General features: G+C 44.3%; 1 protein-coding gene across 1 annotated transcript in view; it reads right to left on the reverse strand.

Annotated features, from left to right (window-relative positions):
* The window catches only part of GRK4 (G protein-coupled receptor kinase 4), a 97,038-nt gene that overhangs the window by 51,023 nt on the left and 28,721 nt on the right, over positions 1-17,294 (reverse strand). Inside the window, exons 3-5 of the mRNA XM_044267888.1 lie at positions 12,534-12,646; positions 8,892-8,969; positions 4,328-4,428 (exon numbers count right to left, since the gene is read on the reverse strand). Coding sequence (XP_044123823.1) covers positions 4,328-4,428; positions 8,892-8,969; positions 12,534-12,646 — 292 coding nt within the window. The remainder of the gene's footprint in view (positions 1-4,327; positions 4,429-8,891; positions 8,970-12,533; positions 12,647-17,294) is intronic.

Consider the following 17,294-nt stretch of genomic DNA (forward strand, 5'->3'; position numbering starts at 1 on the left):
ACACACACCTCTGAAACAAGATGCAGTTCTTTGGTAATTCTAAATCACAAAGGTATACTCTGGGCAGCACAGAGTGACTGATCACAACCATGTTCTTCCAGTTGCTGACGCCCACTGTTGTGCACAGGAGGGGAGAAGCTGAGGTGTTGGAGCCAGACAGGCCTACGCCCACGGTGTGGATGTGCCCCACACAGGTGCCACCCCTAGGAGACGCCATCACAAGGGCCTACGGGATCTGGTGCTCTTCCCCGTGTCTACAAACTAACATCAACATCCGAGAGGGCAAAAACACAGTAAATGAAGTGACTACTTAGGAATTCTTAGATTTTTTCTAGCAGTTTCTACAAAATGAAAATGGAACCAAAGAGTGGGCTCTTCGCAAAAGCGGCATGCAAACCAGGTTGGTGACGGCCCTTCTCGGCGAATGGATCCGTGGGCGGATGTTGGCTGCTCTGTCCTCAAGCAGCCTGCCTCCCACCGGCTGAAAGGCCTGGGGTAGGTTACCAAACCTCTCTGGCCTCCATCCCCGAAGCTGCCGAATAAGGATAACGGTCATGGCCACTTCCTGGTCACTAGGTGGAGTAACTCCGTTCCTAAGCCTCCCTGTCTGTTGTTACCATGGCAGGTCTCTCACCGCACAGGTACAGGAAGGAGCTCAGGATGTGTGCACACTGGGGAGAAAACTTGGAAGAGCAAAGGCATGCGCTCAAAGATTGGCCCCTTCCAGTTTCACAAATGGTTCACGTGAAGCCAAGGAGAATTTTGATTCTTTTATTTTTTATCATCATTTTTTTAACTATAAGTCCAGTATAGTTAATATATTTACTTCTCACTACGAAACACGAGCACTACAGTCATCAGAGACCCGAGGCCATGCCTGTCTGCTCTACCAGAGAAGCGGTCAAACAACAACGCCTTCTCGCAAAGAAGGCCGACGGCACAAACCCTAATATTCCACTCATGGGAATACCCAACAAGAATCAGTAAAAGTTGACTAGAGATTACCAGCCTCAGAGAACAGCCCATCTTATCCATTTTCAGAGAAGGAGGCTGCTGCCAGAGAGGAGGGCTCTAGTCCAATACCGCACAACTGCCCGGTAGAAAGACAGGTTAAAACCGTTTATCTAGGGCGTATGGAGCTGGTCATTTGACATTCTCACTAAGGGAATGAGCATCTTGCCCATGCTACAGCTAGCTCCAGACACTCCCGGTGCACAGGCCAGGTGAGCCATTCCCTGCCACAAGTGAACTGCATGAAGACAGGAATTGTCTGTAGTGTTTCCCCATTATCCCAAGCTTTTAGGACAGTACTTAACACATAATGGGACCTCAGGATTATTTCTTGAATGAATGAATGAATTCAAATCTCGGTGTCCTAGTGTCCTGAAACATCAAGATCAGACCATGTGCTTAAGACCTCCTTGGGCATTAAATATAATCAGGAAAGAGCTTTAAAAGTACTAGCGTATGAGTCAAAATGCAATTCCTGCTCTTGGTCCCTGAAAGGGCCTCTCTCCCCTTGCACCGCACCGCAGGGCACCGCTACTACAAACACCTCTGTTCTCCCGAAGCCTCCCACCCTATCCCTGTCCCCGCTGGACCCCGCCCTTGACCTCTTCAGAACAGGGATGTGACCTCTTGTGCCACTGTCACTCTGTCTGGCATCTGTCCCCTCCCTCCCCCAGTGCAGTTTCAGCTTGGGGCCCTGTACTGGAGGGAGGGGACAGAACCAGGCAGTAGGCGCAGAGGGATGCAGACGGAGAGAAGAAGGGGGGCTGTGCCTATCTGCTCTCAGTGCACTCCTCTCTTCAATCTCCACTCTGTGCATACGCCCAGGTCTTGACTCCACACCCACGGCCTTGGTCACATCTGCACAGGGGCTAAGACCCCAGATCCTGCCTCCTGTTCCTCTCCAGGAACACCCCAGTTGCAGCTGCTGACATCTCAGCTCTGCTTGATGTCCAGAAAAGAACTCAAATTCAAATGTGTCCCCAAAGAAACTGTATTGTCCTCCCTAGCCCAGCAGCCTCACGGATTTCTCTGAAATCCATTCATCTGTCTCCATGATGACTATCACTAGGCAGGCTAGGCCGCCATCACCTGAACAACTGCCACAGTGAAATGGGTCACTCTAATTGCTCTCCCTGGCTCCCTGGGCCTCCATTCCTCTTCTGTCAAATGAGGGTTGACCTCCAGAAGGTGAGGACTCCTGTGTGAACACTTGCCAAGTGACAGAAAGAGTACCTGGGAATAAGGACCAGGGAGAGGGAACCATGAGGACCTTCTCCCTGGCCCTCTTGGGTTGAAGCAGCAGCAATCCTTGACCAGCCCCTCCCCTGCAGGTCTCTGTGCTCCCTGGCCTCCTCCTCAGCCTGCAGGGAAAGGTCTCTGTGAAGGCTCTTCTCGGGGCCCCAGGTTAGGAGATGTGCCCTCAGCGCTCCCTCCCCTGGCAACTTACTCAGCGCCTATGGTAGGCTGAATAATCAATGACCCAAACATACCCAGGTCCCCATTCCTGGAGCCTGTGACTATCCCCCTTCCTGGCAACAGAGATTCTGCAGATGTCTGAGTTAAGGGGCCTGAGATAGGAAAATGATCCTGGATTATCTGAGTGGACACTAAATGCCATCACATGTCACTGAAAGAGGGAGGCCAAGGGAGATGTGGACGTAGAGAGTAAAAAAAGTCTTCCAAAAGTCAGAAGCAGAGACAAAGTTGAGGACACTGTATGGCTGGTTCTGAACGTGGAGTAAGGGCCCACGAGCCAAGTAACGTACTCCTAGAAGCCGGAAAAAAACACAAGAAAATGGATTTTCCCCTAGATCCTCAATGGAGCAAGGCCCTGCGAACAACGTGATTTCTGCCCAGCGATACTGCTTTCAGACTTCTGACCTCCAGAACTGAAAGAACATAGATGTGTGTTGTCTTAGGCCATCAAGTCTGTGGCAATCTGTTATGGCCCCAATAGGAAACTGACACAGATTTCTCTATCATTCCACTTGGTATAAGCTCCCTAGAAGTAGAGAATCAACTCATCCTTGCTTATCATTTTACTCCTGAAAACTAGATCAATGACAGCGCAAAATAGGTGCTTAATATTTTCCGAAAAAATAACAATAAGCTAAGGCTCTGCAATTCCTATTTTAAGGCCCGTAGGAACGAAAACTCAGTCCGCAATGTTTTATCTTGTTCTCTAGCATAACCTCGACCCAAAGAAGCAAACTATCATGACTTGAAATGCTTCTCTCAAACAGATATGTTGAGTCCTAACCCTGGTGTCTGAATATTGGCCTTACTTGGAATAAGGGTCTTTGCCGATACCATGAGTTAAGATGAGGTCATACCGGAGTGGAGTTGGCCCTGATCCAATGGGACTGGTGCTCTTCTAAGAAGAGGAGAGAACACAAGGACAAAGACAGCAGAGGCTCAAATGCTGCAGCTGCGGGCCCCAAAACACTAGGGAGACAAGCAGGGACAAGGAAAGATCCTGTCCTCGAGAGGCCTTGACTTCAGACTCCCAGCTTCCAGAACTGTGAGAATAAATTTCTGTTGTTGATTTGAGAGCAAGACAGAGACAGTGAGAGAACGAGTAGCAGGGAGGAGAGGCGAGGAGGCAGAAGGGGAAGCAGGCTCCCGGCTGAGCAAGAAGCCCAATGTAAGACCCTTCCCATGACCCTGGGATCATGGCCTGAGCTGACTAAGCCCCCCAGGAGCCCGGAGAATACATTTCTACTATTTTGTGCCACCAAAGTTTGTGGAACTTTGTGATGGCCGCCCCAGGAAATGGACACAGCACTGGACAGAGAGAACCAGCATGAACCAGCCTCTGTTGAATGGACCTTAGGAGAAATGATACCCGAATGCTGCCTGACTGGGCAGAGGACTCCGTGTTTGGGCCAGATCAGTCCAGAAACCATTCTTTCTCCCTGTGTACATCAGAAGACAGATTTAGTCAAAGTGCTCTCACTTGGAATTTTCCTGTCTGTTATTGCAAACATCTAGAGAAAACATGCAAGTGCCTAGGGCTTTAAAAAACAACACTTTATGGGTATCATTTCATCCCAGACACATATATTTCAGAAGGCCGAGTGGAGGGTCAGGGACCCACAAAGCTACACACAAACACTGGGTCTCCATGATGTGACCCACTTCAGTGCATCCCTTCCATCTGTGTAATTATCACCCCTCATGCACATCTCTCCAGTGAAAGTGACTGCATTAACTGGGAAAGTTCTGTAGTAAGAGCTGGTGTCATGCAGAGAGCGGCCCTGTAAGACCCCGTCTGCTGTCAGCCACATGGCTGTGTGGGGTGGCATGGGCTGCTTACCTTGTGCATTCCTCGAAGACATCCTTGCCGGGGTTCTGCTTCAGTTTCAACTGACATTCTCTCAAAACACGGGCAGGTATTTCTGGTAAAGGGGGTGCTGCCTTTTTGATACAGCACAAACCAAATGCATAATAGTTAGTGATTTCATAATTTACCAGCTATAAACAAAACCTAATGCTTACTGTAGAAAAAAAGTACAACATGGCACCTGGGTGGCTCAGTGGGTTAAAGCCTCTGCCTTCCGCTCAGGTCATGATCCCAGGGTCCTGGGATCGAGCCCCACATCGGGGTTCTCTGCTCGGCAGGGAGCCTGCTTCCTCCTCTCTCTCTGCCTGCCTCTCTGCCTACTTGTGATCTCTGTCTGTCAAATAAATAAATAAAATCTTAAAAAAAAAAAAAAAAGAAGTACAACATTGAGAGCCTGAAATAAGTCAAAGGGCCACCTTCACCTGCTGCCCTGGTGTCATTTTCCGGAGTTCACTGTATTGTCCACCTTTTCATATCTTTTTCTAAGCAAATCGAATCAGAGTGAAAAGCAAGTTTTCTAGGAGATATCTGTACACTGTATCCATAGCAGGATTATGCACAATATCCAAAAAAGGTGGGAGCAACCCAAGGGCCCACTGGCAGACGAATGGATGAACACCATGATCCATCCATGCAGGGGAATGTCATTCAGCCTCAAGGAGGAGGGGCGTTCTGACCTGCTACAACATGGATAAACCTTGAGGACATTATGCCCAGTGAAATAAGCCAGCCACAAAAGGACAGGTACTGTATGACCCCACTTCTATGAGGTCCCTCAAATGGTCAGAATACTAGAGACAGAAAATGGAATGGGGGGAGAAAGTGGGAGCTGTGTTTCATAGGGACAGAATTTCAGATCTGTAGGAGAAAGAAAGTTCAGGAGATGGATGGTGGTGAAGGCTGCCCACAACATCAGTATGTATAATGCCACTGAACTGTGCACTTAGACATGACTACGATGATCAACTTTATGTCTTTTTTGTCACAATTAAAAATGTAGGGGCACCTGGGTGGCTAGTGGGTTAAACCTCTGCCTTCGGCTCAGGTCATGATCTCGGGGTCCTGGGATTGAGCCCTGCATCAGGCTCTCTGCTCGGCGGGGAGCCTGCTTCCCCCTCTTTCTCTGCCTGCCTCTCTGCCTACTTGTGATCTCTGTCAACTAAATAAATAAAATCTTATTAAAAAATGTAAACACATCTACATGGACACAAACCCTCAGAAATACACAATTTTCTCTCACACAAATGGGATAAAAATATATATGTAGTTTTGTAAATATGTGCTGCAACCAAGAAAGCTACTATATTTTCCTAAAGACTGCATGGTTTTCCAGAGGATGTGTTTATTTGTCCTTCTGACACATTCTAGCTACCCATTTCCTCCTCTGCAGACACCACTGCTATGTATATCTTTGTACCATGGTGTTTTTATAAGACAGATTCTTGGAGGTAGAATAACTAGCTCAAAGGATACCTGTCTCTTAAACATTGATATTCATTGCAAAGCTGACCTCCAAAAAGGCCCTACCACTTCACATTCTCACTAATTATGTCCCTACACACCAGCTTCCCATTCTCTTAATCCTCAACTAGAAAATTCCAGAGAAAGAAAACACATAACAAAACTATTGTCCAGAGTTATTGAAAAAGATACCCAGATCATGTTCAATTGCACATTTAGTTTGTCATTAGGCATGAGAAATGCATTCTAGACTGATTTCTGGCAGTGGTATAGCTAAGCTAGCAGAGCAAAACTGGGTTTTCTACAAATCAAAGAAATACTTTCATCAAAGTTGAACTAGTGATAGAAATATACAATATAGAAAACTCATTTTTTTTAAAAGATTTTATTTATTTATTTGACAGAGAAAGATCACAAGTAGGCAGAGAGGCAGGCAGAGAGAGAGGGAAAAGCAGGCCCCCTGCTGAGCAGAGAGCCCGATGTGGGACTTGATCCCAGGACCCTGAGATCATGACCTGCGCCAAAGGCAGCGGCTTAACCCACTGAGCCACCCAGGTGCCCATTTTTCTTGCTTTTTGAAGTCGGCCTATATTGCTATAAACTTCTCTTTCGCAGCTAATTTGCTGCATCCCAAAGGTTTTGAACCATTGTGTTTTCATTTGCATTTGTTTCCATGTACTTTTTTATTTCATCTTTTATTTCCTGGTTGACCCATTCATTGTTTAGTAGCATGGTATTTAACCTCCTTGTATTTGTGGTCTTCCCAGATTTTTTTTGTAGTTGACTTTCAGTTTCATAGTGTTGTGTCAAGAAAAGATACATACAGAGCATGATTTTGATCTTTTTAAATTTGTGAAGGTTTATTTTGTGACCTAACCTGTGATCTTTTCTGGAGAATGTTCCATGTGCACTTGAAAAGAATCTGTATTCTGCTCTTTGAGGATGGAATGTTCTGAATATATCTGTTAAATCCGTCTGGTGCATTGTGTCATTCAAAGCCATTGTTTTCTTGTTGATTATCTGTTTCGATAATCTGTCCACTGAGGTAAGTGGGGGCTTAAAGTCCCCTAATATTATCCGTTATTATCGATTAGATCCTTTACATTTGTTATTAACTGTTTTATGTACTTGGGTGCTTACATGTTGGATGCATAAATATTGACAATTCTTATATTCTCTTATAGGATTGCCCCTTTATTATTTATTATGTAATGCCCTTCCTTGTAGCTTATTATAGTCTTTGTTTTAAAGTCTATTTTGGGGACACCTGGGTGGCTCGGTGGGTTAAAGCCTCTGCCTTTGGCTCGGGTCATGATCCCAGAGTCCTGGGATCAAGCCCCACATCGGGCTCTCTGCTCATCGGGGAGCCTGCTTACTCCTCTCTCTCTCTGCCTGTTTCTCTGCCTACTTCTGATCCTTGCTTGTCAAACAAATAAATAAAATCTTTAAAAAAAAAAAAGTCTATTTGGCGCCTGGGTGGCTCAGTGTGTTAAGCCGCTGCCTTCGGCTCGGGTCATGGTCTCAGGGTCCTGGGATCGAGTCCCGCATCGGGCTCTCTGCTCAGCAGGGAGCCTGCTTCCCTCTCTCTCTCTCTCTGCCTGCCTCTCCATCTACTTGTGATTTCTCTCTGTCAAATAAATAAATAAAGTCTTTTTTAAAAAAAAGTCTATTTTGTCTGGGATAAGTATTGTTGCTCTGGCTTTCTCTTGACAAGCCTTTGCATGATAACTGTTTCTCCATCCCCTCACTTTCCCTGGCTGGTGTCTTAAGGTCTAAAACGGGTCCCTTGTAGGGAGCATATAGTTGGGTCTTCTTTTCTCATCCATTCTGTTACCCTGTATTTTTTGACTAAAGCATTTAGTTCATTTACATTCAAAGTAACTATTGATAGATTTGTACTTAATGTCATTTTATTGCTTGTTTGTTGGTTGTTTCTGAAGATATTCTCTCATCCTTTTTTGTCTTTCTCTCTTTGATAGCTTGCTGGTTTCCCTTAGTGATATATTTGAATTTACTTCTCTTTATTCTTTGCATATTTATTAGTGGTTTTTGATTAGTGGTTCCTATTAGGGCGATACATAACATCATCATACAACAGTCTGTATTAAGTTCATGGTCGTTTAAGTTTGAACCCATTTTTTACTCCTTTCCTTCCCACATTTTGAGTTTATGATGTAATATTTACATCTTTTTATTTTGTGAGTTCCTTGACTGTTTTTACAGAAGTATTCATTTTTATTGCTTTTGTATTTCCTCCCTTCATACCATCCTTTTTAGTCTTTCCTTTCCATTGAAGTCACCTTTAATATTTCTGGCAGGGCTGGTTTAGTGATAAGCTCCTTTAGTTTTGTTTGCCTGGGTGAATCTTTATCTCTCCTTCTTTTTTATTTTTTAATAAGTATTTTATTTATTTATTTGAGAGAGAGGGCGCACAAGCAGGGTGTGGGGTGGCGAGGGGCAGAGGGAGAAGCAGGCTCCCAGGTGAGCAGGAAGCCTGACTCAGGGCTTGATCCCAGGACCCTGAGATCATGACCTGAGCCAAAGGCAGACATAGTAAAGATGGAAAAAATGCCTCATTTCTGTTAGATCATTTAAATGACACCTACTGGGGCGCCTGGGTGGCTCAGTGGGTTAAAGCCTCTGCCTTCAGCTCGGGTCATGATCTCAGGGTCCTGGGATTGAGCCCCACATGGGGCTCTCTGCTCAGCGGGAAGCCTGCTTTTCCCTCTCTCTCTGCCTGCCTCTCTGCCTACTTGTGATCTCTCTCTCTCTGTCAAATAAATAAATAAAATCTTAAAAAAACAAACAAACAAATCTCGATCCCAGGACACTGAGATCATGACCTGAGCCAAAGGCAGTGGCCCCAACCCACCGAGCCACCCAGGCACCCCAATTTTCTAAGAGATTTGTTAATTTCCTCACCAACTCAAAAGAAAATGCGTAAGAGGATTATTTATAAGAAATTAAAGATTTTAACATACTTGTTATATCTTATCCAGCTAAGTAAGAAGAGCAATGTACTCTAATTATTTAAGCAAGCATTAACAAATCTTTGCATCTAAGGAAGAAAACACACCTCGGCATCGAAGAACATGTGTAGGATTTGCAGTCCACAGCTTCTGCGGTCCTCGTCAGCGGCCACTTCGTATTCTGCCTGATGGTAGAGATGAGAACAAAGGAAAATAGTAGTGGAGCTTCTTCACTGACTTCAGAGAGTTTCAGATTCTCTGAAATGTGGAATTGGCTGGGTGCCCTAAGAACCACAGAGTAGCTCTAACTGATCTGATACTGACCAAGTGTCTGTAGCTCTTCTTTGGGAAACTAATGGCAAGGAAGGGAAAGGACCATTAAGGGTGAACAATGCAGTAAAGCAACACATTCCACAGTGCTCTCTGTCATATTACACTTTCAGCCCTTAAATGAGGCCAAATAGAACCAAATAAACATCTTGCATTGCTCTAGGCAACAGCATTTTAGAGATGTCCAAGAGGCATGTGGCAGACCTGAGGAAGGGTCAAGGCAGAACTTGATCAATACCTAAACCTCTACAGAGGATAAGCAAGGAAGAAACTGCAAAGAAGAGAGAAAGCCTGAGCAGAGATCATAAAAGCCCAGCTAAGAGAATTTCAAGCAGAGACTATTCCACAATGTCAACAGACTTGGAGACTCAGGCACGAGGAGGCAGGCCTCAGGGAAGCCACTGGATTCTGCACCTCGGGGCTGAGAAGAATAGCGAAGCTAATAGCCAGATGGGCTTGGAGAGATTAGTGAGGAAACGAAGATCGAAGATCGAAGGAAGTTCATGTACTGAACACAGAAAGCCCTTGTGGGCAGGAGTCGTACCTCGTACTTGACTCTGCCTCCTCCACGGGCCCAGCCTGGGAGCCACGGCTGTCAGGCCGTGACCCAGTCAGAGCCAGCTTCCTGTTCTGTGTTCAAGGGCACTGTACTGACCTTGACTAGTAACTAAACCCCGCTGACTTAGGAGAACCTTCCAGCTCACATTCTGGATGCTGGATGGCATGCAATCAACAGAAAAGAAAGCTCTGGGATTTTGTGAGGGTCTTTCCACATGCCAGTGTGTTAGAAACAATGTCCAGGTGTTCAAATACTCATCTAGTCATTGCTGGGCTCATACTTGTAGGTGTGATTAAAGTCTTTACTAGGTGACTTTAAGTAAAGGAGATTATTTTAGAGAATCTGGGTGGGCCTGATTCAATCAGTTGAAAGGCACTAAAACCAGAACTGAGGCTTCCTGAAGGAATGCTGCCCGAGGAAAGCAGCTTCACTCCATTTTGGGAGGATTCCCTCCTGTCCTATAGATTTAAGACTCTCTTAGCCAGACCCCAGAGTCATGTAAGCCAATTCCTTGCAATAAACCTCTTAATAGGGGCACCTGGGTGGCTCAGTCACTAGGCATCTTCCTTCAGCTCAGGTCATGATCTCGGGGTCCTGGGATCAAGCCTCATGTGGGGCTCTCTGCTCAGCAGGCAGCCTGCTTCTCCCTCTCCCACTCCCACAACTTGTATTCTGTCAAATAAATAAACAAAAACTTAAAAAAAAACTTAATAAATCTCTCCTATTCATTGTTCCTCTCACTGAACACTAATTGCCAAAGATGCCATTAATTCAGTCAACAAACACTAAGCGGTAAAGAGCGAACAATCACACTGGGTGCCATGAGGGAACTAGGCAAGATGGCAAGATGCCATCTCTCCACTGCCGAAGCTCCAAGAACCCACAGTCACCTACCACAAGGACAGTCCAAGCAGCATGTACTGTACAAGTGGCATAATGAGGCGTTCTTCATTAACTCACACAGCTGCCACCAAAAACAACACAAAACCGAACAGAACCTGTCATTGCAGTCAACTGGTGGTCACCTAACCATTAATAGGTCTCATGTCACTATCAGGAGATCCAAACCATGGGGATCTCCTCGGTGGCTCAGTGGGTTAAAGCCTCTGCCTTTGGCTTGGGACATGGTCCCAGGGTCCTGGGATCAAGACCTGCATCAGGCTCTCTGCTCGGTGGGAGGCCTGCTTCCTCCTCTCTCTCTCTCTGCCTGCCTCTCCACCTACTTGAGATCTCTGTCAAATAAATAAATAAAATCTTAAAAAAAAAAAAAAAGAAGAAGAAGATCCAAACCTGAAGGAACTTTAACAATACAGTTTAGCCATTTTGAATACAGAGCTGGAGGCCCCTAAATTCTTAAAATATAGCAGCTTGGCAAATAGAACCCAATACACTAAGACATATCTACATTCTACTCCTGGAACTGACAAGGCCTGTCTCACTACACCAGAGTTCTAGCTTAAATTAAAAACAACAACAACAAAAAAAAAGAAAGAAAAAAAGAAAAAACCCTCCTTTCAAAGTTTTGTCTTACTCTAGTAAAGACACCAGGAAGGAAAGGGCTGGGGAGCTGCATGGAGGATAGGCAAGACCCTCAAATGTCCTTCTGAAAGAATAGAGGCATACCTCGTTTTATTGCGCTTTGCTTTGTTGCTCTTTACAGACAATGCATTTCTTTACAAATCGAAGGTCTGTAACAATGCTCTGGTCAACAAGTCTATTGGTGCCATTTTTCCAAGAGCATTTGTTTATGTCCTATCTCTGTGTCATAATTTGGAAATTCTCCCAATTTTAAACCTTTTCATTATTATTATATTCACCTTGGTGATCTGTGATCAGTGATTTTTAATGTTCCTTTTAACTATTTTGGGGCTACCTGAGCCACACTCATATAAGGCAGTAAATTTAATAAATATTATGGGCGTTCTGACTGCTCCGCTGACCAGCCCTTCCCCTCTCTTTCCCTCTCCTTAGGCCTCCCCATTCACCAACACACAATATCGCAATTAGGCCAGTTAATAACCCTATGATGGCCTCTAGGGGTGCCTGGGTGGCTCAGTCAGTTCTGCCTTCGGCTCAGGTCGTGATCCCAGGGTCCTGGGATGGAGTCCCACAGGCTCCCTGCTCAGGGGAGTCTCCTTCTTCCTCTGCCCCTCCCCCCCCATGCTCATGCCCTCTCTCTCATATATAAAATTAAAAAAAAAAAAAACCCTATACTGTGTTCAAGTGAAATGAAGAGTCAATCAATGTTGCAATCTTCCATCTTGTTTTATTTTAAGAAACTGCCACAGACACTCCAACCTTCAGCAACCCCTACCCTGACCAGCCAGCAGCCATCAACATCCAGGCAGGACCCTCCACCAGCAAAAGAGATGATGCCTTGCTGAAAGGTCGAAGCATGGTTAGCATTTTCTAGCAACAGAGTGTTTTTTTTAGATTAATGTTATTGTACAGTTAATAGACTATAATATACTGTAGACATAACTTTTTTATGCAATGGGAAACAAAAAATTTATTTGACATGCTTCATTGTGATATTCGCTTCATTGCTGTGGTCTGGACATAGACCCGCAATATCTGAGTGTGCCTGCACTGACCACAGGACAGAAGGCAGACCATCTGCTTCCAGACTCCAGCTGACCTCAGTTAACTGAAAGCACAGAAAGCAAAAACCGCAGATATGGAGATGTATCATATAAGGACTTCCATACCGAGGTAATATGATACCAAAAAAACAGTTTTTCTACTCTTACTGTCATTGCCAAGGTCTACTGAACTTAGAGAGACCTAATTTTTCAGATCTAGTATGTTAATTTTCATAAGCACAAGAATGGGTAGTTCAGCACAGAGCTAAGTTGCTTACCACTGCATCCAGGAATTCAATGCATCCCTTTAGATCTTGCTGTATATCACAGAATTTCCTGAAGAGAAGCCTTCCTATTGGTTGCTTGTCACAAAGACTGCTATAATCCTTTTCTAGGTGAGGGAAGGAGATAAGAAATAAACCAATATGATCATTACAATTCAGAAAGTTTTTTCTGAACTGCTGTTTTCACCTGACTAAAAAAAAGTAAAAAATAGTATTTGTGTGTGTGTGTGTTTTTTAAAACTACTCATTTGTTTACTAATGTAGACTGGGTCATCATGAATGTTTATAAAATGTGGACAGAGCCAAAGGAACTGGAAGAATTGATAAAGAGGGGCACCTGTGTGGCTCAGTGCGTTAAAGCCTCTGCCTTCGGCTCAGGTCATGATCCCAGGGTCCTGGGATCAGGTCCTACATCGGGCTCTCTGCTCAGCGGGTAGCCTACTTCCCGCCCCCCCTGCCTGCCTCTCCACCTACTTGTGATCTCTCTCTGTCAAATAAATAAATAAAATCTTAAAAAAAAAAAGAATTGATAAAGAAAGGTGTGTGACGCATAATTGGAAATATCCCTGCTGCTCTCCAAAAGGAATTAAACAGGGGAGCAGTACTCCTGGGGAACTGAGCAGTCAAGGTCACAGCAGAGAAGAGATCTGGCTCCATCCTCCCATAGGTCTGTCCCCACCCCACAGTGTGTTTGGCCCAAACTGCAGGTATGTGAAATACACTGCAAGAATGTACTTAAGTACATTTTTAGAAACTCTTTTCCATTTTGTTACACTTTTTTTTTTTTTAAGATTTTATTTATTTATTTGTCAGAGACAGAGGGAGAGAGAGCGAGTGAGCACAGGCAGACAGAGAGGCAGGCAGAGGCAGAGGGAGAAGCAGGCTCCCTGCCGAGCAAGGAGCCCGATGTGGGACTCGATCCCAGAACCCTGGGATCATGACCTGAGCCGAAGGCAGCGGCTTAACCCACTGAGCCACCCAGGCGTCCCCATTTTGTTACACTTTTACCAGTTACAAACATTACATATGCTTAATTATTTTAAAATAGCTCTTGGGATTTTTTTTTCTTTTCAGTGGGGTAATATGTTATAAACCTTAACCTTACCACACACACTGATAATGTTTTGAGAACAAGGCACTAATATTTAGTCAAAATATCAAGAGGGATATAACACAGAAATGTTATGTTCAAAATAGGTTAATTTAAACAGCAAGAAAATCAGTTGCTCTTTTAGCAGTATTGAAGTACTCCTATAGTGGCTGTAAAGCTTAAGAATTAAAAAAAAATTAATGAAAAGTAAGGAAGTCATAACAAATTCCTCAATTAAAGGGTTTACCCATGCCAAGTAGTTCTAAGACTCTAAATAATCCTACTTTAGGTGGCTGAGACTCCAAATGAAAAAGTATAGGCAAGGAGAGAAATACTTTGGTTGCCAGTGCACCACTGCTTGTTTCAACAAACAACAGTTTGCAAAATATCTACCACCCACTTGGTACAATTTTACTAGCACATTTTATTTTAGGGATACTATATTTTAAAAAAAGAACAGGCAGTGAAAAAGTTACATTTTTATAATACTGAGAGTTTTTAACACTTTCCTCCCAAATTCAAGGGTCCGGGATTGTTCCTAGTTTCCAGCTAAGGATTGCAAATGGAGCATACAGGTCTGCCTAGTTTTTCTCCTGGATTCCTAAGAATATGACCAAAAATTCAAACAAAAACCAAAGCCACAACAAAAAGAACGAAACCCAACATGGAAAACAAATACAGGGTATCCAGAGGAGTCCAAAATTTGTGGATAATCTGGAAGAAAGCTGCTCCATTGGATTTGTTGAAGAACCCTCAGTTTAAACCCTACACAGTACGGACTTCCTAAGGGAACCCCGCCCACACGCCCCCTGCCCGCTGCAGAGCCCCTCCCACTCGCTAAAGCTGGAAGGAGCGGAGGGGGAGGGGCGGGGCGGGGCGGGGCGGGGCGGGGCGGGGCGGGGGCGGGTGGCCCGGGCCGGGGCCGGGGCTTGGGGAGCTGTCCCAGGCCTGATCAGAATGACTGGCTAGGCGCCTAAGATTTAGAGGCCCCACGAAACACTACGCATAACCACTGACAGCCGACCCACATCCAGGGGCAGCCTGGTGATACTCCCAACAGTAAGGAGAAACGAGGAAACCTTTGAGAATGAGTAAAACGTTAGCTACTAGACCTAAAGCATCAGCGACACTGTACTAACACAGCCAGAAACTAATTCACCAGTGTTTTCAAAGTTCAGGGGTCAAGGGAGGTGGAAATATTCTGTAACAGAATTCAATATTCTGTAACTATCAAACAAGAAGTCAAAAAAGGGACATTTTCCAAAATTTAAGAACTCAAAACTTTACCTTCCATTCACCCTATATAAAAAAAAATTACAAAAAAAATTACTTATGGAGTTTTAATAATAAAACAAGAGAAACTTAAAAAAAAAATAGAAACCAAAAATGACAAACAGTGGGTATGATACAAAAGAAGCGAAGAAATATAGAAAAATAAATAACCCTATCAAAATACTGGGAATACTATCCTTGGCAAAGTGTGAGCAGTGCAGAATAGTTTCCTTTTATTGGCTCCAACAACACTTGCTCGTTTCCAGATCATATATAATTATGAAATGATATGGAATATAATTATAATATGTACTACTGTACCATATTTTAATTCTTAAAATAGCCTGTGAACCAAGAGATATAGAAAGTAAGCGATTGACCCAACAAGTATGGCTGAAAAAGGGGACTCGGGGAAGCAAAATATAGAGGTAAATTAAGCTTAACAAAACAGCAGAAAAAGAAAAAAAAAGACTGAGATTGTATTTTCCACAAGCCTTGATATCATACCAAGGACTTCCCTCTACCCTAGAAGGAACAGAGATGAGCGTAACAATTAGTGGTGACAATTCTTCACGTGTTTCAGGTACTATTTTGAGTCCCTTCTATGTATCATTTCATGGACTCTTCACAAGAGTAAGTTTAGCATCTTAAGGAAAGCAGAGACCTTTTGGGAAGTGCTTGCTCCTGAGAGCTACTTAGGTCCCAGGGCAGCGGAGGCAAAGTGGGGCAATGGGACCAACCATCAGTAAGGGGAGCCGGACAGGAACAAAGGCAGCAGAGTGGGAAGAGAGAAGCCAATTCTCTGGTAACAAAAGAATTTCAGAAGGCAACTCATTCAACTTCTGTCAAGTCTCCCCCTTAACAGTGAGGACATGATGACAGGAACCACAGGAGCCCTACTCTCAAGGAACCCATCCTTTACTGAGGGGACAATGAGGAAGCTGATGGACAGGTAGAAGGCAGTACCCTTCATGGAGATGAGAACCTGTGAGCAAAACAGTCCCAGACTCTGGTTCATATAGTGGGCACCAATATCTGCATGGTGCAGGCAGCACTGGGGAAATCGAGATCATTCGCTGGTAGAGAAACAGGAAGAGAGGCCGGTTGTGCCCCGTGAGCAGAGGAAGGGGCTGCAAAGCAGGTGGCCAGAGTTACATAAATGGGGTGGGAGACATCTTTGAGATACCTAGGTTGAGGAATTGCTCCACAGCCCAAGAGATCTGGGGTAGGATGCCACAGCAGGGGGTCAGGAGGGAACAGCCTGGCCAGGGAGAAAACAGTGTACTCCAAATTAACCTGGCTAATTTGGCAAACCAAATGTCCAAAGTTTAAGTTTATTTAGGGTATGTGGAGTGGGGGTAGCTGTGGGTATATTTTAGTTTGTTTTGCATTTTATATTTATATCATCCTCAGATACTAAAAAATATTTGCTTATTAGAGATGGGTTCCATTCAAGCTTTCCAGATTTATTTCTTGATCACCCTTAATTTCATCCAGAACTCTTAACAGCTAAATCTGAGCCCTTACTTGTAAAGGAAGCTACAAGTCTTAATTTACAAGTCTTCCTGCAGGCAGGAAGAATGTAAGATTATTTGTGCATTTTAAGTCTATATCCTGAGGCGCCTGGGTGGCTCAGTGGGTTAAAGCTTCTGCCTGCTCAGCAGGGAGCCTGCTTCCCTTCCCCTCTCTCTCTGCCTGCCTCTCTGCCTACTTGTGATCTGTCTGTCAAATAAATAAATAAATAAATCTTTAAGTCTATATGCTAAAGCTCAGATACTATGTAAATTTCTGTCATAACTGTAAAATCTCTTGAGTAAATGATCACATGATGTAAGCCACATTTTCTGAAAGAGCTTTAAAAACAAACACAGGTTAAGAGCCCCTTAGGTTTTTCCAGAAGGAAGCAAGGCAAAATCACAGAGCATGAGGAGGTCTGAGACAAGACCAGGTCAAATGGCACACACCCCACACTCCTCTGGAAAATGCAACCGCTGCTCTGTGCCACAGCGCCAGATCAGTGAAGGAAATGAAGGGCCTCAGTGCACCACCTGGCTGAGAAGGCCCAATCAACAGTAGTTTGACCTTAAGAACAAGACGGTCCTGTGGTGTGGTGGGAAGACAACGGGGACATTCAGACTGGACACAGCACTGATACAGGCACCTCACAAGAAAACCTCTCATGTTACCCAGTCCGATTTTTTTAGATTGGCTCAGGTACAAGAACAAAAATGGTGCATGGTTCAAAAACACCTTAATTCCAAAATCTTCCACTTATATTTGGGTGGTGGGAATAGAGGTGATAATTTACTCAGTAAAGTCCTTTAATTATTTCAAAATATTTCATGATACATACAATCTTCTCCATCCTATAGCAACTTCAAATTTTCACACTG

This window comes from Neovison vison, chromosome 11 (genome assembly GCF_020171115.1).
Source record: "Neovison vison isolate M4711 chromosome 11, ASM_NN_V1, whole genome shotgun sequence".
Taxonomy (NCBI): domain Eukaryota; kingdom Metazoa; phylum Chordata; class Mammalia; order Carnivora; family Mustelidae; genus Neogale; species Neogale vison.